Source organism: Ictalurus furcatus, chromosome 18, assembly GCF_023375685.1.
Source record: "Ictalurus furcatus strain D&B chromosome 18, Billie_1.0, whole genome shotgun sequence".
Taxonomy (NCBI): Eukaryota; Metazoa; Chordata; class Actinopteri; order Siluriformes; family Ictaluridae; genus Ictalurus; species Ictalurus furcatus.
Genome location: NC_071272.1, coordinates 6,135,525 through 6,162,828, shown reverse-complemented (window position 1 = coordinate 6,162,828; position 27,304 = coordinate 6,135,525). Strand labels below are relative to the sequence as shown.

At 38.7% G+C, this 27,304-nt stretch overlaps 1 protein-coding gene across 1 annotated transcript; it reads left to right on the top strand.

The window, feature by feature from the left end:
- Window positions 1–214: 214 nt before the first annotated feature.
- mmp11b (matrix metallopeptidase 11b) lies at window positions 215–22,966 on the top strand. Its single transcript, XM_053649164.1, has 8 exons — window positions 215–444; window positions 10,475–10,764; window positions 14,431–14,574; window positions 16,773–16,906; window positions 17,460–17,674; window positions 17,785–17,989; window positions 19,483–19,743; window positions 20,881–22,966. Exons 1-8 carry the CDS (start codon window positions 346–348, stop codon window positions 21,006–21,008), a joined length of 1,476 nt encoding a protein of 491 aa, XP_053505139.1. The 5' UTR covers window positions 215–345; the 3' UTR covers window positions 21,009–22,966.
- The last annotated feature ends 4,338 nt before the right edge of the window (window positions 22,967–27,304 follow it).

The following is a 27,304-nucleotide window of genomic DNA, read 5'->3' as shown; positions in this document are numbered from 1 at the left end:
GGGTATAAAACCTCTGCAGCAGCGCGACCCTCCTGCACTGCACCGGCTAAGGAGCGCGCGCGCGCGCGTTCTTTCCACACTCCTCTCTCTCTCTTTATCTTTCTCTCTATCTTCCTTACTCTCTCACACACTCACACTCACTCATACACACAGTCTCTCTCTCTCTTCCATCAAGTGGCCAGCGCGTGCGTGTTCTGGTCCGGGTCGGATCGAAGCGCGCGGCGCAGGTGCTGGGTGAGAGTGCACGCGGCAGGTGTTGTTCGGGTTTGAGTTGCGCGCGATTTTGTTTCCTCTTCGGGTTTTTTTTTTTTTTTTTAAATAAATAAATAAATAAATAAACCCCGCATGATGACCACGCTGTTGCTGCTGCTGTCCTGCGCGCTGTGCGTTCACTCTTTTCCGCTGGGGGACGACAGGAACACCCGCAGGTACAAAGACCCGACGGTAAGTGAAAAGTTCAGTATAATAACTCCTTTTTGCAATTTTTATTTATTTTTGCAAAACTCTCCTGGTCGAGTCACCTCTCGAATCTTTATACAAATCGCCTACGCGCCAGAGACCTGTCGCTATGAAAGAGCTCACTACCTCACTGCCTCTAGGGCTGTGCAATACATGATATTGTTTCTTCATTACCTAGCTAGGTACTAATAAAAGCACCAAACTCTTGCTGCATGTTTTGTATACTCAGCGTGTATATCTTTTAAGGTGTATAAGGACCAGGAAGCTAATTAAAGGTATACCACCACATACACTTTCCCAGATTCAGCCTTGATGAAAGATCTGAGAGCATAATGTCATCTCATCCAGAGCTTCACTACCTTTTTGCACCCAGGAAACTTGTCCTTTGCTTTTTTTTAAAAAAAAAAAATCCACATAATCTCATGATATCACAGATTTATTATTTGATCCAAATATTGCAAATGTGCACCATCATGAGCAATCTGTTAGAGGCAATCATTTCATTCCTGAACTTTCCGCTCTCAGAAATCTAACATAAACTTTTGGGGGAAAAAAATGTTCATGTGTTTATGGGTTAAAATGGGAATATTTGAGTTCGGATTAACCCTAATACACACAACCCATCTACTAGGTTTTTAGGAAAATACTATACTTTTTATAACTATAACCCATTATATAAGGGTTGATTGTGATGTCCATGGTTTTTTTCCTCACACTTCATGGACCCACCTTGAGAAATCTGAACCAGTCATTAAAAGTTTTATTGAAGGTTAATTGGACTTTTTTCCCTACTAGGTGGATGGTGGTTCTGTTGTGCTGTTTACTGAAGACATGTGTGACACATTGAACTTAAATCGAGACCCATTTGTGTCAGATTTCAAAGCACATTCATTTGTTTTAAAGAAGGAACAAGGGATCTTGAGTCTTGAACTATGGAGTCTTTCCACTCCATTGTGTGTTTGGAAATCAGAGACATGGGTCAGTAGGTCAGTATAAGTCTCCTACTCTGCTACATCTGTTATTCCTGCTTCAGGCTGAACTGTGAAACAGTAGTAGCACGTTTCATAACATCGGAAATCCCTCTGGCGTACACCACAAGCTAGTTTTTTGTTCTTTTTCTTTTATGAGATCTGCATGTTGCTTACTTTTAAAAATCCTTTCATATCCCTCCCAAACATGCATCGATGCATCAAACTATGTAAACGAGTCTTTCTAATCTCACCATTCATCCGCTGTTTTGTAAGACATAGATGTGCGGAAAGTTTTTGTCCCCAGCCCAGGCTTTGAGAAGGTGGACAAAGACAAGCCACAGATGGCTGTTTTAACCCAGTTGGAGCAAGTCCAAAACCATTTTTGAAGATTTCCTGAAGGAAATGTCCGTATAATAAAACGAAGCCAAGAATAATAACCCAGCGAACGAAGAGCTCTTTGTGTATGCTCCCCTGATGTGCTGAGGAATCACAGACACATCCGACCAAATTAAATATTACACCAGAGTGACACGGAGACATTGGCACCTATAAACACGTTCGCTTAATATGGAAACCCGTCATGCTGCACTTTCTCAAACACGAAGACTAACACCCCAAACTAAAGCATCGCCGAGGCAAATCGGATCGTTCCCAAACCCCCTGTGCGGAAGAATTATGCTCATATTGGACGGAGTGCTGCAACGCTTCACTTGCATGTGCACTCAATTTGTTCCTGACTGTTGACAAAGCTGCAGAGTGGAGATTATGCAGGCAGGGGCAAGCCATTTGGCATGTGGTGCAGAATAACAAACCCTCAGTTTGCTGACACAGGGAAAAGGGAAAGAGTTAGATCTCATCACTGCTGCAGCTGTATTCCGTGACGCCCCCTAAGAACAGAGTGCTGGAATTTAGCGTACTCTGGTTATTCCCTGATTGGAATAAAATATACATCCACTCATAATACCTTCCAAAAAAAGATGCACGAATGCATTAAAGTAGGCTACTTAAGTTAAAGAATTATGTCAATAAGTTTGCTGGGAAAGTTGTGCATATTCAGAGTCGGGTTACACATATTCGTACGTAGAAAAAATATTCTGCACAGACAGTTAATTGTGTGCACAATTTAATGAAGCCACACGATATTAAATCAAAATCACGAAACCCTCATGTTTGCATGGGATGTTATCTCTTTTATCTCGCTTTTAATTAGCTGTTTTGATTTGTCAAATTAATAAAACAATGTCTTTTTTTGTTTTTGTTAAATTGACGTGCTCTTCTGTAAAGGAAACGCCCCCATGGTTTGAAGGATTAGCTGACCTAGTACTTAGGATAAGCAATGTCTCAGATTAAGATGCTGTTTCTTCAATGTCCTCCATTTGGGATTTTCTTAAAGAATAGCATCATATTTATGAAATATTTCTTTTTCAGTGTATATTTTCAGTGTATTTACAGCCCAAAACATGAATTGCAGCATGACATATTGTGGTTACTGTGAGGCAGTGGCACTGGAGCTCCTCGCTGAACAAGATAGTGTGCAAGAAAATGGACTTAAGTACAAGTTGAAACATCATGCAAAACTGAGACACGCCTCTGTTTTTGGCAAACTCCACCTGTGTGCGTAACTCTCACGTGACTGAAACTGAATAGTTTTTTAATTCCATAGTTAAGTCTGAGGTCTGAATACCTTTATGCACAATTTTGGTATTAAATCCTCATTATGCGTGCTTAACTCGACTTAAAGCAGCCCTGTATGCTACGGTAAATATTAGGGGTCTCATAGGAGATGGCAATGAGTTTGTCAGTCCAATTTGAACATAATTGTTTAATAGTTCTGCGCAAATAGCTTGGTGATGTGCTAATTCAGTGAAAGAATGGTGCCTGTTTGTGTTTTAAAACTCGTGATGGATATTCAAACACAGCAAATCCTCACAAATCCTGTACATACTAAATAGTGTGAGTAGTAACAGCTATTAACAAAAAGTGTTGTTGTTTTTTTTTTGTAATCAACTCTTCGGTTTATAGATGTATATTTGAATATTGACTCTAATCGGAAAGCTAAGGCTACAGTTCACTAATAGTCATCATCAGATCTTTATAGATGTAGTGAAACATCTGTAGGAAATGTTCAGAGAATAACACAAACTTGTGTGATCAGTGCAGTCTGCAAACATGCGCTCACCTGCTTGGATAATTGCAGCTTTAATGTGATATATCAGAGAGAAAGTCTACATTCTCCTGCTATCATTTTTCAAAGAGGGATGGGCTTGATGCCTAATTCAAATTCTGCTTGATGTCTTCACCAGTTTGGCAGATAGACAGCTTGAGGAGTTGAAATCACACATAAATAATTTTTTTCTAGAGTTAGCTTTCAGTCCTATTGATGGTGTACAGATTTTCCACAAATACAGATCAGAATCCTTAAAGAATGCATTTTTCTAAGAGTGTAGGACCATTAGCCATCCAAAAAAAAAAAACCCCACAGAGAACGCATTTTAACCATCCAAAGATCATCTGAAGGAAGATTATTTGAAGAACCATTTGTTATATCACTAGAAGAACAAACGAGAATTCTTTTTCTTTTCCAATGTATAACCATCAACCTTTTAAAGAACCATGGAAGAACACCTTTTCCAGTAAGGACCACCAATCATTCAAATAACCATCTATTTTTCTACGACCATAGAACCATTATACATCCAAAGAAGTCTAAGGATATAAAACCATTAGCTATACAAAGAGCCCTCAAGGAACCCATTTTCTATGTGTGTAGAACCATTATCCAGAACCCAGCAAAGAACCATTGAGGAACCCTTTTTTATAAGAGTGTAGAACCATTAACCTTCCAAAGAACATTAAAAAGTCAAAGGTGCAGATGGCGGAGAGAATGTGATGGGAAAAAACAGCCTTAACAGATAAGAAATAAAGAGTTCCTGATGAAAAATGAAAACTTTAAAATAGATAACTTAACTTCAAAAATTAAACTCACAGATGTTTAAAAAGTAAATGTAAACTTAGGTTGAAAAAGTTCATTTAAAACCATTTTAAAACTTGAACTCAAACTTAGTTTAAAAATTAAACCCTAAATAAAATACCCTTAGTTAAACATGTAAACTTAAACTTAGTTTAAAAATGTAAACTTAAAAACTTTGTTTTAAAATGCAAACTTAAACTTAGTTTTAAAAAGTCAAGTTAAAATGTCTAAAAAGCAAACAAACTTAAGTTGAAAAGTACATTTAAAACCATTTATAAAAGCAAACTTAAACTTAGTTTTAAAAAGTCGAGTTAAAATGTCTAAAAAGCAAACATAAACTTAGGTTGAAAAAATGACATTTAAAAGCATAAAAAAAAGTCAACTTAAATTTATTTTAAAAAAGAAACCCTAAAAATACCCATAGTTAAACCAGTAACTTTAAACTTAAGTTAAAAAAGTAAACTTAAAAGCATTTAAACTTAATTAAAAAAGTAAATTAAAAAATGAATTAAAAAATTAACTTAATCTTTTTAAGTACACTAAAAACTTTAAGAAAGTCACCCCACCTTTAACTGTAACATTTAAAATGACCGATTTGTAAATTTGAACACTCTTTTTATGTAAATTTTTAAATCATTAAATGCAGAAAAGTGACATGATGCTGCTTCAATCCTCAGTATAAAAAGTTAAGCTTGGTCTCTCTATAGCTCAGTTATTACCCTGACAACAGAGACGAGAGATTGGTTTGGAGGACGTTCATGTGAGGATGTCTAACATTGTGCAGCACTGATATTTACACTGCATTCTTAACCTCCAACCTTGCACTGCTTTTCCATGAGTCCATCCACAAATACATGACCTAGATACTGCTCATTTCCTATTGACTAAAGGCATTTTATATCTATCAGCTTTAATCCTTTTTCCTGTTCCTACGAAAACATTCTCCCTTGGCAGTGTAATCACTTTGTATGTGTATACAACCTCTGAGCTGCAAGGTTCTGGAAGTTTTTTTACGGGTAAATATTTACCCAAGTCTAATTTCCTCTGAATCGTTCATTTTTTATCTCAAGTGTGGCCTAATTTTATCTGCTAACGGATGCCTTAGCTGCCGGGGACGGGAGTTTATCGCTCGTCTTTAACGACCACAAGTTCACAGGACAATGGCATGTTATGAAGAATGGAATGTTCTGTATTAGAGGAGTAAAGCAATGACACAATACATATCTGTATCTGTATCTGTAGTCTAATTTATACTTGTAGGAATGGCCTAAAGTAGTTTGTTTTTTTGTTTTTTTTTGCTCTGTCAGCATGGTGCATGAATTCTGTCTCAATTGACTTCACTCGAGTTCATAATGTTTTAACAGAGATGGGCATGGGACTGTTTTTTTTTTATTATTTGCTCGCACAGTTACAATTTTAATTTGTACCTGCCTGCGATATTTTCTAATAAATTTCCAAACTAGAAACAAAAGAGTAGTCTAATTTTAAGTGAAGGCTGCATGAATGAATCTTGTAATAATAATGAACCTGCTCTTGAAGCTTCTTTGTCCCACAAGCTTCATATCTGACACTCTTGCTTGCAAAACACCGCAAACGTCTTTTTTGTTGTCGTCCCGCAGGATCCCAGTCCCGATACACACCTCAAGTCTCAACCAGATGCCTTGTGAAACATCCCGAAACAAACAAACAAACAAACAAACAAACCAACCAACCAACAGTCGTACGCCTCTAATTCGTATCTGTATTTAAATCTGTTTATTCTGAATAATGCCTTCGTATTTTGGTTATATCCCTACTACATACCATAAGCTGTTTCATGCGAAGTTAAACCATCTTGATGTGAATTGTGGCTCGCTAATTTCTCGCTTGTATTCTGTGAAGGAATGAGGAACAGATGATATCACCCCTGAATGCCCATCGGATGATCGGTTGCCAACAGGGAGACAATTATCATGAGCACTAGAAAATGGGACTTAGGCCAAGCTCTAAAGCACACACACACACACACACACACACACACACACATGCATACACAGTTCTTTAGGTTTCAGCTTTAAGCCCGGTCTCACTAGAAAGACAAGGAGAATGAAGATGCATCTCCGGCCCTTCGTTCTTGTCGTGACATGTCAGCTTTTTTCATTTGCACCCATATCTCATATAGGACTTCAACCCAATATAACAAACATTTAAAAAAAATTTCAACCAGTGAACAAACCCGGTCGATTATCTTCTCTCATGTTCACGCTGTTCATAACATGATCCCTGATTAAAATCCGATGAAGAAAGCACACTAACATCTTTTTTTTTCAAGCTCTGAGAGACAGTTGTTTCTTTACGATGCACTCAGAGATGATAGCTTATTCAATTTGCCCAGTACGTGACTTATAGATTTGTTTATGATCTGAAAAACGTATCGCTTTTACATCTGCATCAGCTCACAGAATCCACCCTGATGCTTATCTTTATTCCAGGAACAGGAATAAAAACATAACAATAACACAATCACAAACAGTATGTGACAATGGATTGTTTTTGGGGTTTTTTTTATTCCTCTTTCTACATATAAAGATGTTTGTGACAAGACCGTTTCCTTACACTATCACGATACCCTTAAAAATAGAGAACTATTTTGATAGCTTGCTCGTGAGCAGGATGTCATCGATACTTTTATCATCTAGACATATACGTAAGGAAATAAGTGTCCGCCATACAAGTCCATGAGTAAGTTGTTAGTATAGAAATGATAATGTATTACAATGAGTGCATGAATATAAACCTGTGATTTGCCCTGCAGCCGAAACTACTCTCGGAGCTGCTGTTATAGAAAATTATTCAACGCCTTTTGACCAATCAGAATGCAGAATGCATCAAAGCTGTAGTAATGATCATTTTGTACTCAGCTACATAATGTATTAAATTGCACATGCCTTATAAGTCATGATAAATAAAGCCAATAATTTTATACACTAGCAAAGAACTTTATTTCTCCATTGATCACTTCCAGATACCTCAAATTGCGCTGTGTGTGCTTTAAACATGCCATCAGTCCAGCCATCTAATACTGTGTTACATTGTAAAGAATGAATACGTCATCCAATATCAGGTGCAAACAAAGGCTTCACTATTTTTCGGAACTCCTGCTGCTTCTCATAAATCCTTCAGTGTAGGAACATAAATCTGACAGACACACGGCAGTGTTCACGCCTGGCTCGAGACACACCGTTATCAAGCAGTGCCAAAAAAATGCATTATGTGAAGCGTCATGGTAAGCTAAGAGGAAGGTATGCAGGTGTCGTTTGCCAGACATTCGTTGCCTCACCTGACTTGCTACATGCAGGTGGATCCTATAAAATTTGCCCACACATGAATGATGGTGTAACCCCCCCCTTCTTTTTTTTACATTACATTTACGGCATTTGGCAGACGCCCAAGGATGGTAGCTTGGCAGTACTGGGGCTTGAGCTCCTGATCTTCTGATCAGTAACCCAGAACCTTTAACCACTGAGCCACCACTGCCCCATGTTACCTTTTTAAAGGTAAAATTGTTTCATAGGTAAATTATTCCACATATACATTAATAGTCCGTCTACCAACATAAAATTGAGTGCAATTGAGGAAGGTTCTATCCTTAACTTTAACAAAACTCTATACGAATGCTGTTTTTCCATTGAAAAACCGCTCAGTACGCTCTTTATTGGCCAACTCAGACGTTTGTTTCTCTGTTGATTTGAAAGCTGGAAAAGTAAACACAAAGACACACCCATCAAGTAGAAGAAAAATAACCGTATATGAAAATACATTCGTATTCATTAACCGCTTTATCCTGGTCAGGAGCACAGTGGATCTGGAGTATATCCCCATGAACACTGGCGACTCCAATCCATCGCAGTGCAACATGCACACACAGAGGAATAGTGTAGCCAATCCACCTAGCATGTTTTTGGAAACCCACAAGGACAGTAACCTGAGGTCAGGATTGAACCAGGGACCCAGAAGCTGGTCTGGTATTGGAGTTGTTAAAATCCAAAAAAAAAAAAAAAACACCTGAAAAATCATCAATTTCGCGATTGCCTCAGCATACACTTTTTTATTACCTGCAATAACAAAAGAACCAAACATGTCGATTTGATTGTTTCAAGGTACGGGTGCGCAAACTTTCGCACTCAGCTATAAAAACTGGTCATAATGATGAGTTTGCGACGGCACACTTAGGGGCTTGTTTACAGGTCCATTCTTAGCTCCTCCACGTGTACTTATTTCTGACCCTGGTATTTGTGTTTCTGTCATTACAGCAGGTAATGTGCTGACTCAGGAAGATCCTCAAACAGCTTATTTGATTTTTACCTCAGGCACCGATCTTAAATAGCAGTTAGGCTCTTAAGAAACATGTAGAAAGCACATATAGAGAGCATGCAAAGTCAATACTTTATCAAATAAACTCTATATCTTAGCCAGAATGCTATGTTTGTAGGAAATATTGATTTCCAAACTAACCCTGGAGATAAGTGCAAAGCTGACAGATATGAATGGTGTATTTGAAAGGCGTTATTTGTTATGTGACGCTAGCTGTTGTTTCTATCATCCGGTCCTCCTGCTAGTTTTTTTTTGTTCCTAATGGGAGTTCATGTTTGCTCTGACTCAATGGTCCTGTCTTGTTGATTTAGCCATTGACCTGTACTCTTTGACTCCTGTTGAACTGGAGACACCCTTGTGTTTTTCTTCCATCTCTGTCACTCACTAAGTGGCCCCTGAGGCCAGTCTGTTGAGAGGGCAACCATGAGTGTCCTACAGTAAGCAATCGTAAAATAAATAAATAATAAAAATTAAACTTTGCTTGGCTTTAGAGAGTCAAGTAGAGACACAAACTAGTTATTTGGATATCTCACTGATTATACTCATGTTCAGCAAACATAGTCAAGTTAATGATGGTACAGCATGCTTGCTAAGTCAGCAGAACGACTCAGATGGAAATAAACCCTTGTAGCATAGTGATTGTTATGTTGTGGAATTCACATGGCTGTTAATAGCCCTGGGGCCATGTTTTTTTTTAAGTAACAATATCAAGTTGAGCATGCCTGTTTTGACATGTCATTCGTTGTCTTTTCTTGAAGCTTCTCCTCAATGTTCTCTTGTGGTTACGCCATCATTGTCTGTTAATTTTTGTTACATTTTGTTGTAACCTTTTACTCTGATTTCATTTAAATCTCCTCTTGTTGTCGCCCGCCCCCCCCCCCCCCCCCCCCGCTCCACCACTCTCCCCATTTTATACACTTGTGCAAACACAGCGTGTCATTAAATAACATGACAGCCTTTAAAAGCCTCCCTGAGGACAAGAGATGTGGAAGCGTTTTTTAAAGGCATTAACAAGATTAGTTCACCTTATACTACCCTCTGGTCTGACTAACTCTAAAGACAGATGGAGATCAGGTTTGAAAGAGAGATACAAGGTCGATCAAGAGAGTAAGAAAGAAAATAACGAGAGAAAGAGAACAGATCTGCATTAAAGTGACTTTAAAGAGAGTAATTTCTGCTCCCAGCCAATTAACAGAGCCATTTCCTCGAAATACTGCCAAGCCCTTAAATGGAAACAGACAAAATCGAAACAATCAAAATGCCCGAGTTAATGGAGTTATGTAATAAAAAATATGTTTGGAAGAGATTCCAGTGAAACTGCGCCTTCTGTAATAATATAGTCCCATTTTCCCATTACTGTTCTACGGAAGGCCTCCACCACCCCACCACCTTCGCATCATCTTCCTGTTGCCCTGCTCCTAAAATCTGCTTCGATCTTTAGCCTGAAGGTTTGGTCTTCGAACCCAAGGCAGAACTCCAGCCCACTTCTTAGAGTTCATTCCTCCTTCTTTAGTTTTGCAATAAAACAGAAAAAGTCTACACCTTAAAAAACATGTCTAATTGTTGATATGGTGTAGTTTGCTGCAAATTGCTGTGGTATACAAGGAATACAACCCTATTTGTAGGGTTTTGTTGTATTTTACTATAATCCAGAGTCTCTCTTCAGTTTCCCTCTGCATGAATTTAAAATAACTGATAGTTCTTATGTCTGTGCTTAAAGGCATGGCCAGAGAAGATTCATCATAACACGCTGAAGAAGAGGGGAAGAGTACCGCATGCTCAAAACACACTAAAAGAAGACTTAGAGATTAAGAGGTGGCAACATCACTCCGCTGTCTCCAAGAATGGCAGTGACATCTGGAACAGGCCACGGTGTGGAGTCCCAGACTACCCTTCAAAGCAAGAAAGCTTCTATAATGTACTACAGAGCGGGGGCCGACATGTTGGACGGTACCGAGGCAAGCGCTATGCTCCAATCAAGGGATGGAACAAGACCAGCTTCACATACAAGTAAGGTGTTAATATATATATATATATATATATATATATATATATATAATAAATGATTGTAACACTGTAATTAAATTGTGCAAGTGAATTCCTCTCGGTGGAAAGCATGAAAAGCATCATTTACTTACATTACATATTAGTGGTAGCTTTTGATGCATTGCTGCTTATGATGGCGCAGACTCTCTCTAATAATTCATGGCCCCACACAGATCAGGTGCCTCCGGCTATACTATAGTTTTTTATATATCTGCGGAATCCTCCTCGACACAGACACCTTGTCTTCTCGCAACCCGTAGTAAAGTGTTTATGAAAGGTTCTGACTAAGTGTATTTTCACAGAGAGTGAGAGTGTTGTGTGGGAAAGAGTGTCGACTGTGTTTTGCTGTTCTTCCTCTTCTTTCATATCAGAAACATCCCCTTTTTCCAGGCCACCCAAGATCAAGGTGTTTTATGTGTTTCGTCTGGATGTTCCTAAACGCATGGTGCAAGGACTCAGATGGTCAGATGCAACATTCGACTGTGTCAATTTTTCCTTCTGTACCATCTTAATTAAAAGTTAAAAAGTTAATGTATTTTTACTGCTTACCTTCCCTGGTAATCAAGCCTGCATTTCTTGGGGTATCATTAGCATTTCTTGGGTCTTTTATGAGTCTTAAAGCTTCAAGCTGACTTCAATTTCATCACTTTTTTTTTTACGAAGCTTTGTGATTAACATTCTGACCTCTGCTCGAGACTGACTCGTAACTTCCATTTCAGTCCACAGGACATTTGCCTTCCCCTGTAATTTGAAGCAGTGGGGTCATGACCTCAAGGTACAGACAATCTATCCATAATGTGCTCAGTCGTGTAACAGTGGTGGAACCCATGTGATTCCAGTTTCGCCTCTGCCACTCAGCAGGAGATAAGAGGCCAAGCTAAGCATTAAATTCGAGAGAACCTGTCTGGCTGTTTGGAGCCGCTGTTGATTAAAACTCCCCCAGGTTTATGGCCCAGTTGCTGGAATCATGACCCATAAATCTCTCATTGCCCTCCATTCAGTTCACGAACTCGATACTTTTGGCTAGACTGGTCTGCCCTGCCTCTTCCATAAATACTGAAGGGCTTTGCTGCCTCATCGCATTCTTAGAGATAGAAACAAAAACATAGAGATGTAAAGAGCGACAGAAACAAAGCAGAGAACGATGGAGAGAAGAGACATCGGTCTTTAACTCCACCCTGTAGTATGGAGTTTCTGTAGTGTGTCACTTTGCCCTCATATGACTAATGTCTCAAGGAGGTTGTTTTTTGGAGTCATTTATAGAGCCCCGCTCAGCCCCAACCTAATGATGGACTCTCCAGTCAGAAATGATGATGTAGGATCAGATTCCTCGCCTAAGTGGCGCGATCTTAGTCACAAATCCAAGACAAGACTAGATTCCTGATCCGCAAGGTTTTCTGAAACCCAGCCAAGAGCTCTCTCCTTTCCAGACATGGGGGAACAAAGAGCTCCAGTTCTGAGGTTTTCTGAGTTAGAGATCGTCTGGAAAATGTAACAGTTTACCAGGGAGGTGATACAAGGTGGCACCCTTGAACTTAGCCTTGCCATCCTAATTAAAGGAAAACCCAACATAAAGTGTCTTCATAAGTTGTTAGGTCGCCATAAGCCACCGGAGCACCTTTAATGCACCTTTGTCTCTGGAACTGTACTGTACTGATAAACACCATTTGTCCAAAAGATATTCCCTCAGTTGGTGTTTTCATGATGGTAGTTCTTGAGTGTTGTCTAACAGGTCACTCCAAAATCTCTTATAGCATTTAACTGGGTTGAGATCTAGTGACTACGAAGGTTATAGCATATTATCGTTTTCATCCTCATCAAAACAATGAACCCTTATGCCCTGAAGATAGGGAAGGGGAAGAATCTTGGAAGAGCCTGAACCTGACCCTAGGCCAGAATTAATGGAAGTGGTTAGTCTGCAACACTTCTACTCTTCTACTCTTGTCTAGACTTGCAGAAAAAAATTGTGGCTTCAACAAGAATCCTGGCCCAGATAGCTAATTATGTCATGAGGATGAAGGTTGCCTGGAACAAAAGCCATCGAATGCAATACAGATGCACACCAAGCAAAATAAGTGGAGGTGACTGATGGTGCGTTATTTTAGACATTGTGTATCCGTGTTTAAGGAAGACTCAGTGGAACATGACATGTTTCTAGAGACAGAATCTGTATCGCCATCTTACTTCTGATCTCCAGGAAGTGATCTGGTAAAATAAGACGTTTGTCGAACAGCCCACCTTTTTTGTCTAGGAGTAATATTGACTGTTGAGTTCACCATATGGCATCCAGGTTATGCTCTGCCTTATGGGGAATCTGATCCAGAAAACATCCCAAATGTAACAGTAGGTCATTATCCTTATAGTTTTGGCCTGGATAGGGGAAGAGGTACATAGGTGTGCCCTTTCATGTGGTTCTAATCAAGTACCAATTGATTGACAGGGTCCCTCTTTGACCCAACATTTAAAGATGCCCCAGCCAATCAAGTGTTTACTTGTTGACATTGTTCTGGTGCTACCTTCACATATTTATTGATTACTTGTAATTCCAAATGTTTTTTGCTAATACTAGCTAGTTCTATCTGATCTAGCTGATGTTGGTATCCTTGTACTTGGATATTTTCCATAATCTTTCCTTATAGAGGTAAGTCAGTGTTTATGGTCTAACTGATGAATACTACAATTCAGTTGCATTTAGAAGAAAAAACAAATTACCTAGCGTCAACTGCTAAACAGGCTCCTTTCTTTCTCCATGACGAAAGTGTAAGGGGTGGTAACAAATTTTTTCAAAGGTTTCCACCTTGTAATTACAACTTGAAGGCAAATTCCTGGGCAACTTTAATGTCAAGCACTAGTATTTACGATGAATTTTTGAAGTGAAAATGTGACACGTGTGACCGTCTGGGAAAATCCATCGGATGTCACTGTGGCTGATTTCACCAAACTGTATTGGATAGCTGAATGCCAGTAAGATAGTATATACGGTATAGCATATATGTATATATATATAGACCTATATGTAGTAGAAAATGTTGATATTTCACCATATGAAGGGTTGTTTTCCAGGCTGCCACACATATATGAAAAATTAAGGTTAAATTTAAAATGCTGGCATCTAAGGAAATGCTGTTTTTCACTTGTTCATCACAATACAATTCCAGATCACATTTGATGTTTTTTTTTTTTTTAAACAACTGTAATGTAATAGCTCATAGCCTGATGCCAAAATTCTGCACACCCTTTCTTTCAGGTATTTATGAAATTATATGATGGTCTGAGGCAATGAAAGAGGTGTTTGACTGATATTACTGTTCAGTGGCATGAGGATAAAACCCAAACACTCACTAACCCCTATATTGTTACCATGTCATGCACACGCTCACTCATATATCAAATCCGTTAGGGCCTGTCTGTGTCTGATGCAGGCTGAACAAACACCCCATCAATCCTCCAGTGGCTCAACTTTCTCAGCAGACAGATTAGCCTGTGGTTCATAAGTCACACTCCTCCATGGTACCAGACACCTCACTATAGAGGATTATGGCTGGCATCGATGAAACCAGTTCATAGTTGTGTGGGTGGTCTGTAGTGAACGTATCTTTGTGTGTGTGTGTGTGTGTGTTTGTGTCTCAGGATCCTAAGGACGCCGTGGCAGATGAATTTGGAGAAAGTGCGGGAGGTGTTTAGGGACGCTGTACAGGTCTGGAGTCATGTCACTCCTCTCACCTTCACCGAGGTCCAAGGGGGTCATGCCGACATCACCATCGACTTTGTTAGGTAAGACGTCCGTGCTTTGCATCACTCCTGGAGATAACAGATGTTAGGAATTTCCAGCCATCCTGTGGTTGGCTCTGTGGTTTTGGAGTTTCCCAGATGCTATCTAAATTAAGGCTAATATCATTTTTGCAACATGATTCATCAGCTTGACTCATTAACTCTCTAGTGTTCATTTACACTAAAGAGATTTTGTTTCGTTACCTTTTTTTTTTTTTTTAAATTTAGTTTGTTATTAAAAACCAATGCTTTCACATGTGCATCTGTTATTATTGCTCGTTTAATTGCTGAGAGTAAACAATGGTGGTGTTTGAGTTGAATTTAACCATTTGACATCACCACTACCCATTAATATGCTAGCATAAAATGCTGGTTTTAGTCACACAATGTAATATTTTGCACAACGTTATGAATCTAGCCAGATAGCTGACTAGTGTTAAGTAGCTCAACTGGTTAAAGACACATGATTAAGTTTGTGATTTTTGTTTGGTGAATTTAACTTAACTCTGCCCTTGTTGATCTAGTAATGACTTTGTGGCTAGGTTTGGCTGGTTTGATTAATAGTCAAATGGTAACAAAATCATTATGTTTGCCAAAAGCACTTTTTTCCATTGACTTACATTCAAAATAAGTAGCACTGTCTGAGAAACATTTTATTTTTTCTAATTTTGGCCTATGTATCCAGGGGCCATTTTAGATGAATACCCCGGGTATATATGTTTACACTAATTCCTTTTTATAGAGGGGTGGAACGTAAAGCTGTATTCTTCTCTGTCCCATCGATATTACATTATAGTCAAAGTACAAGTATTGTATTAGAGCCAGTTTGAAGATGGTCCCATCTGCCCATCAGAGGTGTTAGCAGACCATATTTCAACATTTAAAGAGTGCTAGAATTGGTAGATTATGTCTTCAGGAAGTAAGCCTGTATGTTCTGAAGAAGGCTTCCTTGTAGACAATATGCAAATGAGCATATAACGAGGGGCTAATGCTTAACTGGACTCTCTGCAGTACTTATAATGACTTCATTGTGGAAACCATAGAGAGAAATGTTTTTCATGCCACTGCACAAACACAGGAGCCGCTCTCACTGTCAAGGTGAGACGATCAGAAAAGGGCAGCATGAGATCATGTGCTGATAATTGACGCTCCATGTCTAGCATGCATGCATGCATAAATACCAAGTCTGCAGCTGGGCTGGTAAAAGGAGAAAGGCTCAACAGTAAGGTCACACCTTCACACACCTGACAGGTGTTTTCTTCAGACCCTTGTGTTATGCCCTGCACTGAGACCCCATGGTGTTCTCAGTAATCCCGCCCTCACTCTCTTTTATCCTCTTTGAAACGCTGATGCAAATATTGCAAACCAGGACTTGTTTTTTCTGCGGTTTATTAGTACCGTGTGCCTTTGAGCCGTGTCGTCCCCCCCCCCAAATATGTGCTCCTTCAACATGTTACTCATTTTACAAAGTGCTTGGTTTATAATATCCTGCTACACACCAGACCTATATAAATATTTTTAGGTCAATTTTCACCGGAGATTCTGTTTCCTTCCGTAAAAAAAACCCCAAAACATTGCTTTAATAAGTGCATCCTAAAAGCCATTAGTTTTCCCTCCAACGGCTTTCGCAGGTTCAATATAATCTCCATGTTCCTGGTATAAAACATCCCACTGGAGCACATCCACACAGACTGTTGTGACTGACTTGCTTTCTGTTATTGTCAATAAACAGAAAAATGCCGATGCAAGACTAATGCAAGACTAAATATATCTGAACATACTGGTCGTTGCAGTTAGGGACTGCCCAGAAACGTTCTCATGCCCAAGCCTGTAAAGTTGAATCAATCAAACTTCATCTCTATGATAAAAAAAGACTGGGCATCTGTCCAGATTTGCCATAATGTTGTGAATGTGAACACGCATGACCGAATTTGCAAGTCAGCTTTTTCTTTCTTCAGTCTGGATGGTATCCAGGACCTTACTGTATAACCTATGTTCCCTAAAGCGCTGGAGTGTTAAGATGATCTAGCACGAAGCAGGAAGTGTTCAAAGAACGAAAACTTACACAACACCAGATCAGGTGTCCATTTTGCTTTCTTAGGCCATACCAGATGAATTTGCGTGTTTATGCAATGAACTCATGAAGCGTTAGGGATGAAATCGAGACTTATGACTTCACACTGTCCTGTCTTGATGTTCAGGTATGAACATGGAGATAAGCTGCCTTTCGATGGTCCAGGAGGAATCTTGGCCCATGCCTTCTTTCCTAGAACTCACCGGCAGGGAGAAGTACACTTTGACTATGATGAGCATTGGACTTTGGGCAACGGCATGGGTGAGTGATTTGCAATAAAGTCAGTGAGGGCGATGAAGCTAGACAGTAGCCATTATGAAATGTTTTGTTGTTGATGATTTGAAGACATTAATCCAAGAATAGTGCTCATCTTTGAAAGGTAATAAGTTCAAATACTCTGATTAGTGGTCATTAATCCACATGCCATGAAATACCATGAATTCTCGATTCTGATCAGAAGGTGTTGATTTAATTTTCAATAAAAGGAGCCCTCATAGGACGTCCATCTGTAATGCAAATCATATGTTTATATTAAGACGCTCATTGGAATAAATTATCGTTTCTACACTAATAGCTATTTCACATATTTTAAAACCAGGTTGTTATTTAACACAAAAAATGTATAACAAAAATGTATCATTTTTGATATGCTGAAGTTTGAATGTTTATGTAAAATTTATGGAAAGAGTCTCCGGTGTCAGTAAGTTTTCCACTTCAGAACCAAGGACTTTGCACGTTTCTGGGTTCTTGGTATCATAAGTTGCGTTTTTGTCTTATTAATGAAACAAAATGCATGTGCATCCATCTCCTTCAGGCACAGACATGCTGCAGGTGGCTGTTCATGAAATCGGCCACACTCTCGGGCTGCAGCACTCCACAGATCCTGGCTCAGTCATGTCTGCCATCTATAGCTTCTCCTACCCCCCACAGCTCAGCAAGGACGACGAGATGCGCATCCAGTCCCTGTATGGCGTCAGGACTGTACCACAGAGGGAGCCAGAGTTAGACACCAATGACATCATGCTAGTAGTGAGCCATACAGTTTTCTCACTGCTCTGATCATTGAATTGGCTGTCAGTTGACTTGACAGAATGGTAAATATTCTGACTCTCCCTGCTGCTGCTTTCTTCTGCTTGCAGCCTAATTCCTGTGACACAGACTTCGATGCTGTGTCGATGATCCGTGGTGAGCTGTTCTTCTTCAAATCGGGCTACGTGTGGCGCATACGTGATGGTAAACTGCAGGACGGGTATCCTGCTTTAGCCTCCAGACACTGGCGTGGAATTCCTTATAATATAGATGCAGCATATGAGGACACATCTGGAAACATCTGGTTCTTCAAAGGTGAATAAGGTTGGGGAGGCTAACACCTTTTTCTTAGAGATCCAGCTGGCAGGACAAAATCTGGAGATGAAATCTAAAGATATCAGTTTGCCAGCATAGATCAGTTTTTATCTGGCATCTTTGTTGATGTTATACATTGAGAGTTCAGACAAGTTTTTAGTCTCTGGAAGGTTAGACCACAGCCAATCAGAGTTACAGAAATGTATACAAAATTGCAGGTGTATTTTTCACGGCTGTTGATTTTACTGCTGGAGGAACTAGTCTAGTTGAATCAAGGTAAACCTGGCTCCCGTTATCCCGTTATTCATGCCAAAAAAAATCAAACAGTATGAATAATATTGTCAATATAAGATTAAGGTTTTTCCTAGGGATGCGCCGAAATGAAAATTCTTGGCCGAAGCCGAATATAATGAAAAACATGGCCAAAGGCCGAAGGCCGAATACCGAACATTTTCCATGTATTTTGCATTTTTTTCACCATTGCATGAATTAAATAGTCAAAATGTGCTTTTTACTATTTTGTCTTGCTTTTCAAAGAAAAAATCAATTACAAAAACTACAATTTCAAAATATTTATTTAACACTGAACATTTTTTTTCATTCCAGCAGGCATAGCCTACCAACAAGGCACAATATAACTTTAAATAAATAAATGAGTAAAATAAAAATATTTTGATGTGGTCATCTTTGAGCCCCTCTTGAATAGCCTATGTTAGGCCTATAACTGACTGCTGAAAGAATGGAACACTCTGTAGCCTACAACAAAAAAGTGCATTGACAAGAGTGCAAAAAAGTGGATGGACCCACAACAAATGAATAATTGTCCTAGACATATGCCTACTTCTTTAACGGCCATTCTTACATCTTTCTCTGACACTTTAAAATGCTTCCACACTGCCGAAATGTTTGCTGCAATTAAAGCTTCGCACGTCTCACTCTGGTTGCTAGGCTATTTGGTCGCGTCATCAAACACGTCATTGTTCGGTCAAATTTATTCAGCCTTTTCACTTATTCGGCCGAACACCGAAAGTGCTTTTTTTTGCTATTTTCAACCGAATAATTTCGGTTGCCGAACATTCGGTGCATCCCTAGTTTTTCCATGATCTAGTATTATTCCCATTAAAACCCTTTAAATGCGTAGGCTTTCCATCTTTCCTCTGTTTATAAACTGGTTTATCCATTAAACTTCACACCTGTGTTTGGTTTCTTGGTAGCCTGGATGACGTAATTAGTCAATCCAGCTGAGCGTAGATGTTTGCTCTGGTCAGGTGTTCACATACAAACAATAATCACTACTTTCCACATTTAGAACTTTAATAGCATCTCAAAAATGTGTTTTTTATTACATGTTAAAAGACACTACACTGCCTTCATTCTGGTTTTTTAAACTTAAACTGACATGCTTCCATAGTTGGACAGATCTGGTCTGATTTAAAGCAAACTGAACTTTAGTTTTGACATGTCCGTCTCTTCCATGCTTCCTGGTTCTGCAGGTCAGAATTACTGGGTGTACGATGCTGAAAAGCAGATCAGCGGGCCAGATTCAGTGCAGAAACTGGGACTTCCTGTCAGTAACATCCAGGCAGCCTTGATGTGGGGTGAAGACAAAACCCAGAAGGTGTACTTCTTTAAGGGAGAAAACTACTGGCGTTTTAACCCACAGGACAACTGGGTGGACATGAGCTATGCTCGCACCATGGTGGACTGGAGGGGAATCCCGAATGACATTGATGCTGCTTTCCAGGATCGCTATGGTGAGAAAAATCCTCATTGTCTCAAAAGAATATCACATAACTGCCCTGTCAAGCCCGCTTCTTTGTATAATCTGTACCTTCTGAAATGAACTTACCATTGACTGGAAACATTACGTTTTCATTTGAGAGATTTCTGGATTTTCCGAGTCTGGAAATAAACAGAGCAAGTATAAGAAGTTTCCTGTAGTCAGGAAAGCTTGTATTCTTCCGATGATGTGAAGAAGAAACATGCAGGATGTGATGGTTGATGTTGATCAGGGAAGTTAAGCCACCTGAAATCACATCACGATTCTTAGCCATGTGCCATTTAGACGATGAGGGTGTCGATGGTGCTTGCCTGGTTGAGCAGAGGAGTAGATGGGAGATCAGTTCAGTTTTTCTAGGTTGATAAGTAATGGATGTTGGAAAGGCAGTCAGATATCTTGCGAGAAACTTGGAAGGTGGATGGAGACGTATGTAGCAGTGATGAAGAGAAGCCATGAGATCTGATCACTGAGCCAAGGGATGTAGTTTAACGGTAGAACAATGATGGACCAAGAACTGGCCCCTGTGGAACTCCAGTAATAAGGTTGTGAGGTGATTAATCTATGGCTCTTCATGCTACATGGTAGAATTGTTTCTATAGGTATGATGAGAACCAGGTCCAAGCATAATGTCAAATTCCCATGTCAACAAGAGTGGAAATCAGGTGGAAAACATTATGAAAGACAGCTTTGGTTTTTGTATTTTGGCTACAAGAAGAGCAGTTTCCCTCTTATTTACTCTATAATATGCTTTGGAATCAAGTAAGGAATAAAACATACTGTTATAGGATTATAACTTGATTATTTTCCAATAACAGCATGTCCTAGAGCGTTTTTTCCTTTTATACCACAGCAATTTGCCAACACTAGCAATTACGTGTGTATTAAAGAATGACACCTTACTTTTTACCTGTTTAGATATGTTTAATTTTGTCGAATGTCCACGAAACAAGTTATGAAGTGACAACGTTAACATTCCTGTTATTACTTATGTTGTAGCAGGTGTAAAGAGGAGAGGTCATCCCCTCTCCTGGTTGCCTACAAGTTGAACGTAAACAAAATGGAGGTTATATTCTCTCAAAATTTTTATGGATTTCCTCTTTTGCTTTTTCAGGCTTTGCCCACTTCCTGAAAGGTAGACAGTACTGGAAGTTTGACCCAGTTGAGGTCAAGGCCCTCGAGGGATACCCCCGCTACATTAGCATGGACTTCTTCAATTGCCCCACCTACAAGTATCAATAAACCTCCAGCACAAACGGAGCTTAACCAACTGAAATTGTTACGAACTTGAAGATGTTTCAGAACCTTTTTACAGTTTAAACCAAGACCAACTACCTTGACTTACTACTTTTAATTATTCAAAGTGACCTGGATGATCTTGGTGACCCACATTTCACACTTATCACAGGTACAATAATTCATACATCCTCACATGACCAAAAGGCAGGTTGGATGAAACCAGCTAATGATGCACAAATTTCTGGAAGATTTCCAGCCACACACAACCATGACACGTCTCAGGAAAAGCATGTATGCCTTGCCTTTCCAGTTTCTTCATTTTCTGCTGTCTTGTGCAGAATTTGATTATTTATTGTCTTTGTATTTCGCCATCATCTTCAGTATTGTACTTACTGAGAACTCAGCATCTGCTTTCTTTGTGAAGTGCCAAAGTGTACTGTTTCACTTTTTTTCTCCACTTTCTTTTCTTACTTTTTTATACACAAAGGTGCTAAAATGACACACAGGGAAGGCGTTTTGTACCTCAGACGTCAATTTTTTTATCCAAAGAAACACAATAGCTCAGGTATGTCATTGAGTGCTGAGCTAGGAGAAGGAAAAGGCAGTCGAAGGCAAACTTCACATGTAATTCATCACAGTTTGTAACTTTGGGAAGACTGTCATTGAGTAAGAGATAACATCCAGCTAGGTGGATTAACATTTCTCTGACCAAGTTTGCTATTTTCTTTTCACCTCAGCAGGCATGAGCTCAAGTATACCATGGCCACGTACCAGCTAAATGATAACGATAGCTAAACGATATGCATGTAGCAAAAAAGTTATTTATTTAGCTAGCTACCACCACCACAATGGTAACTCCAAATGCAACAGTGTTTTATTCCTCTTATACCACGGCAATTTGCTGATGATTACTTTTTTAATCATTAAAGAATGACATGTACATTTGATCCATTTATAGTTACATTTTTTTTTAATTTCACTTATGTTACAAACATTCATTCCTTTGACTGCCTTTCTTTTAATAAATAATGTTAATAAACAAAAAAACCCCACAACTTGTCAAGTTACCGAGAAACTGGACAGCGCAGTTCGTGAAGACTTTCCTATGGCAGAAAACTTACTGACTGTTTTCAAGCACTGACACTGGAGACTCCTTCCATATATGTTAAATAAACATCTCTTTACATTTACATTTATTCATTTAGCAGACGCTTTTATCCAAAGCGACTTACAAATAAGGAAAAACAACCTAAGCGATAAATCAAGCAGAGAACAATACAAGTAGTGCTACCATACAAGATTTTTTAATTGAGTACTAGAGGAGCAAAGTGCACAGTGAGGAGGTGTAAGAGCAGGTGTAGGTGCAGATTTTTTTTTTTTTTTTTTTTTTTTTTAGTCTTTACAGAAATGTTCACCTTGACAACAAATAAATGTTTTTCGTTATGTTTTAAAAATCTGTTTTTCTTTTATTATTTGTATTTGATCATGTGGAACGTCCACCATACACACCCCTATGAATTGGCTGTTACTATTGAAACAATTACTGTGAAATGAATTAATGCCAGCCAATCAGCAAGGAGTATTTCTTGATTTCATTACTGAAATCTGTATTGTAGCATGATGCAGTGCAGGACACTGATGCTACCGTGTCAATCAACGTTGCCTTGTTTGAAATGACTACAGGGCATTTTTGATACTTTACACAGCTCAGGAAGTGAACTGTGCTCTAACCCAGAAGCAGAAGCACTGGTAATGTGTTAGCGACCTTATAAAAGGAACAGCACTGTATCACGCTTTAATATAATCTCTCAAGTAATCTGCGTTCTCATCTTCTACCGTAATCCTATGTACTGTGTAAATAGTTGTAAAAAGAATTGTATTATATGTGTGCTTCAATAAACATTTCTTGAATTATTCTATCTTGTCTTGTCATTAGTACACCAGAGACACGCACGCCATAGGAAAATGCTCGTGTTAGTGAAACCTTAATGAACCTGTTTGTTGGTAATTGGGTTTTTCCTGCTTGTTTCGGCCATCTTGAAATGCCGAAGCGTGAAGTGTTTACGTTCTGAAGCAGAACGAGTGTATTTTCTTTTTATTCACTTGACGGTCTGGTTCTAATATATTCCAGCGAAGGTCGCACTAGGTAAATGCGATCCAGCTGTTTACATGTGATGCTCGGGTTTGTTTTGTTCACCGTTCTGACTGACTTGACGAAATCTGTTAATGAAGTGCATCTGCATCAGTAACGGCATGATTCGCTTTATTCATTTTTTTTTTTATATTCAAGAAGATTTTTGTGCAGCAACATATTTTTTTATCATTATTTAGCTGAAAAAAAATCAATTAAAAAAATTATTGCTTTTTCAATACCACAAATTTTAAGATATTGTCAATGCTATAGACAAAGCGGTCGTTTGTGCCTATAAATAAGCATTCCGATTAATACTACTACTGACCATAACCATGATCAAGGTTATTATACGTACTAGGTTTTATAGCTATTAACCTGTAGGACTGATCTTTTAATTGAATGGGTTTAATCTAAACCTCAAAATATAAATAATGTCAACTTGGACCCAATGATAATTTGAATGAAAATGTGTTCTTTGAATGGAAGAAACTCTACGGCTCCGGTAAATAACCAAAATATGATTTAAATAATGAGCCAAATATGTGAATAGCTGTATTACTGTATGTTCATAAAATAAATCTGTGCTGAGGCAGTCCCTGGAATTTATTTTACAGTTAAAGCAGTTCCTGGCTGCAAAAAAAAAAAGTTCATAATCCATACTTTAGTAATTTGAGACATTTATAGGGTCTCCGAAGCTTTTGGTTCTCACATGGATTCATTGAGAGCACAATATGCTTGGTAGAAAGGGATCAGCTCAACCCTACAGCTCTTTATGCTTCCCATTAAAGCCACTTTCAGGACTTTCTGCTTCAAGTGCTTAAAGTAAATTGTATTTACAAAAAAAAATAAAATAAATAAAATAAATAATCAACTTGCAGTTAAACACCGGATGAAATTATCCTCAGGGACGGCTGAGGCAATTTCTCTGGTTCACTGGCTGTTACAGTAATACACAGGACCTAGTTTAGGGCATAAAACAGATGTTATTATAAATAAATAAATAAATAAATAAATAAATAAATAATCTCTGTACACATCATTATATGAACTGGTCTTCTATCTGTCTTGGCTCTGATCCATTTAGAAAGCAAAATGATTCATAACACAGCAGGTTTGTCACCTCATGCCTCACCCAGGAGTGTACAGACATTAAAATTACCCCCTAAAAACATTATGTTAAAGGGTTAATATTTCTTGGATATCAGATTTATTAGTATTAAGCTCAATTTGCACTCTTTCCAATGAAAAGATTTGAGGAGCTTTACATTTGTGGTATTAAGAGGACAAAGCTGAAACGTGTAGGCTGACCAGCTAACACAGCAAATGCTAATCATTAAAAAAATTGTTGTTGTGGTATATTTTGACAAAATTGGCTATTAGCGGGGGGGGGGGGGGGGGGGGGGGGGTCATAATATAGAGAACATAACAAACCAAGACTCTGATACAAAATTTACCTGTGGAAAATGTTAGCTACTTTACTAGCCATAGCTAGCTAACTTAGGTGAGGTAATGCTAACAAACTCCAGGGTTTTTTTCAATGGTATATTTTGACAAGATTAGCTACTTGGAGTAGAAAATGTTCACATAGAACATGAAAAATTAATACTCAGATACTAAAAATCTAACTTCTGTGACAACTGCTGCCAAGTTATCTAACAGTTAACTCACCAGCTAGCTATTTAGAAAAGCAGAAGGATATTGCAGTACTTTTTTAATGGTATTTTTATGTGTACATGTGTTTCTAGACCACATTTAGTAGATTCTTGAGCATTAGCAGCATTAAGGGGGGAAAAAAATCAACAGTTCTTTAAATAATTCCTCCTTCTGATTAGGGAGAACAATACTCGCTCACTTACCCTTTCTCCTTGGTAATACTCAGTAGAGGTGTGTTAAATAAAAGGTTAGCTGGTAATTTACTCACAGACAAAACAAACTAGTGCAGGAATGACCACAGAAGTGCTCCATACATTGTTTTTTTTTTTTTTTTAAATTTTATTCACTTATAGACACAACATTTTATAGTTTATGCTGTAATAAGTGATGTGTCCTTCCTAGCGTACAACTATAGGGACAGTTATCTTGCCATGTCAGTAAAGTTGTATACATTTATGATGTTTCCAATATATATGATTAAAATAACATGCTAGTAATACAGTAAAAATGATATCCCTCTGTATCAGGCGTAGCTAGAAGGCGTAGCTTTCAAAAACACAGACAAATAAACATGTGGAACTGTAATAAATGATATTTCAACCCCTAGCTACACCTCTGTCCTTTATAGCTAAACTGAATGGTGAAAATAATATTTGTGCCTGTCTTCAGGCTAAAGCAAGCCCACACTGGTCCAGACACAAGCGCATACTTACACTTGACCCTATAAACCCTTGCATTTTACACCTGAACCACTGAAACATATTTCTCAAGCTTTTCCAACCCAAATACTTAGCAGAAATGCAGAAAGCAGGTCAAGGTCAAGCAGAATTAAGTACACATATCTAATTCAGCCAAAGACAGTTTCCTAAAATATATACCATTAAGCACATCCCAACAAATTCTATAGGAAAGCTCTTCTTGAACACACCTCAGGTATGCATTAAAGAAAACCTGGAGACCATTTTTCCATCTCGTTGAGAAGCAAACATACCTCCATCTCTGAGGCCTTACCTACAGCTTAAATGAGTCAAAGAACATGAAAGAGAAACACAAAGAGATCATTTTCCCCCTGCAATGGGGGGTGGGGGGGGGGGGGATTCCACACAGATCATCTCCTTCTCTGGAGATTACTTAACTCTACGTTTTAATGGAACCTTTGTTCCACTACGGAACAGTGCGATCGGCATTTGTGTAAAAATCCAGCTGCATGCCCAGATGTTCCAGCTACATCTGCGTTGTGGTAATGTGTTATAACTTTCTGCTGAGGTCAGCGTGAGTCACAGCCCAGTTGTCGCAGAGTTCTCGAGTTCAGAAAGCCAGCACCAGATGTCACTGAAAAAAAGGAAATCAAATATGAGCCATAAAATTCAGTTTACATGTTAAGTCTCATGAAAGCAAGCCGGCATGCCCATGCTGATTAAATTAGTCATGAGCTCAGCATCATCAAAGAGCCTGTTAGATTTTCTTCAGTCCTACATGGGTTATTTAATATAATTATAATAATACTCCAGACTAAAAAAAAAAAAAAAGATTTCTGCGATACCTGTACAATGCAGGGCATAACATCATGTAGATATAGATCAAGAGCTTCAGTTAATGTTCACATCAAACATCAGAACCGGGGAAAATGTGACCATGGTGTAGTTTTTGGTCCCAGATGGGTTGGTTTGAGTATTTTCAGAAATTGCTGATCTTCTGGAATGTTCACTTATAACAGTCTCTGTAGTTTACACAGAATTGTCAGAAAAACAAAAAACATCCCGTGAGCTGTGGTTTTGCGGGTGGAAACGCCTTGTCGATGAGAGAGGTCAGAGTAGAATAACCAAACTCATTCGAACTGACAGGAAAGCTATAGTAACATAAATAACCACTCTTTACAACCGCGGTAAGCAGAAAAGCATCTCAGAACAGACAACACTTTGACCACATCCGGTTCCACTTCTTTCAGCCAAGAATAGCAATCTGTGGCTACAGTGGGCACAGGTTCACAGAAACTGGACAGTCCAGTATTGGAAAAGTAGATTTTTTTAGACACATTTATTATTTATTATTATATAATTTAACTTCAAACTCGAGAAAAATCTTTCTGTATAATCTTTTTGTAACAATTGAAAGGTTTTTCAGCATATTTGAATATAGCGTGAGCCGTAGCACATCTCAGCATGTAGGAATATAACTGCAATATTTTTTTGTTCATGTAAAACAGCTGCTTTTGGCAAACAAGAGTATGTATATGAATACGTTATTGTCTCATTTCCAACACTGAATCAAATCCAGACATGAAACACTTACGATGAAATCCTGGCACACCCTTCATCACTCATTATAACACCAATCACATGGACTAAAGCATAATGAGAATATATAATCTCACATATCCACTGATGAATGAGGGGTTTCTGGGTTTTGAACTGCTTCCAGTTTCCATTCACATAAAAGGATCTGCTGGAAAATCTGCTCGTTTCATGGAGATTTTAAAACACTGAATGCTTGAAGAGACAGTCTGGATTAT

Excerpts from the sequence above, each read along its gene's own strand:
- mmp11b (XM_053649164.1), top strand. The coding sequence starts at position 346 with ATGATGACCACGCTGTTGCTGCTGCTGTCCTGCGCGCTGTGCGTTCAC. Across the intron at positions 17,675-17,784 it reads CCAATGACATCATGCTAGTA|CCTAATTCCTGTGACACAGA; the intron begins GTGAGCCATACA and ends TTCTGCTTGCAG. Across the intron at positions 19,744-20,880 it reads TGCTTTCCAGGATCGCTATG|GCTTTGCCCACTTCCTGAAA; the intron begins GTGAGAAAAATC and ends TTGCTTTTTCAG.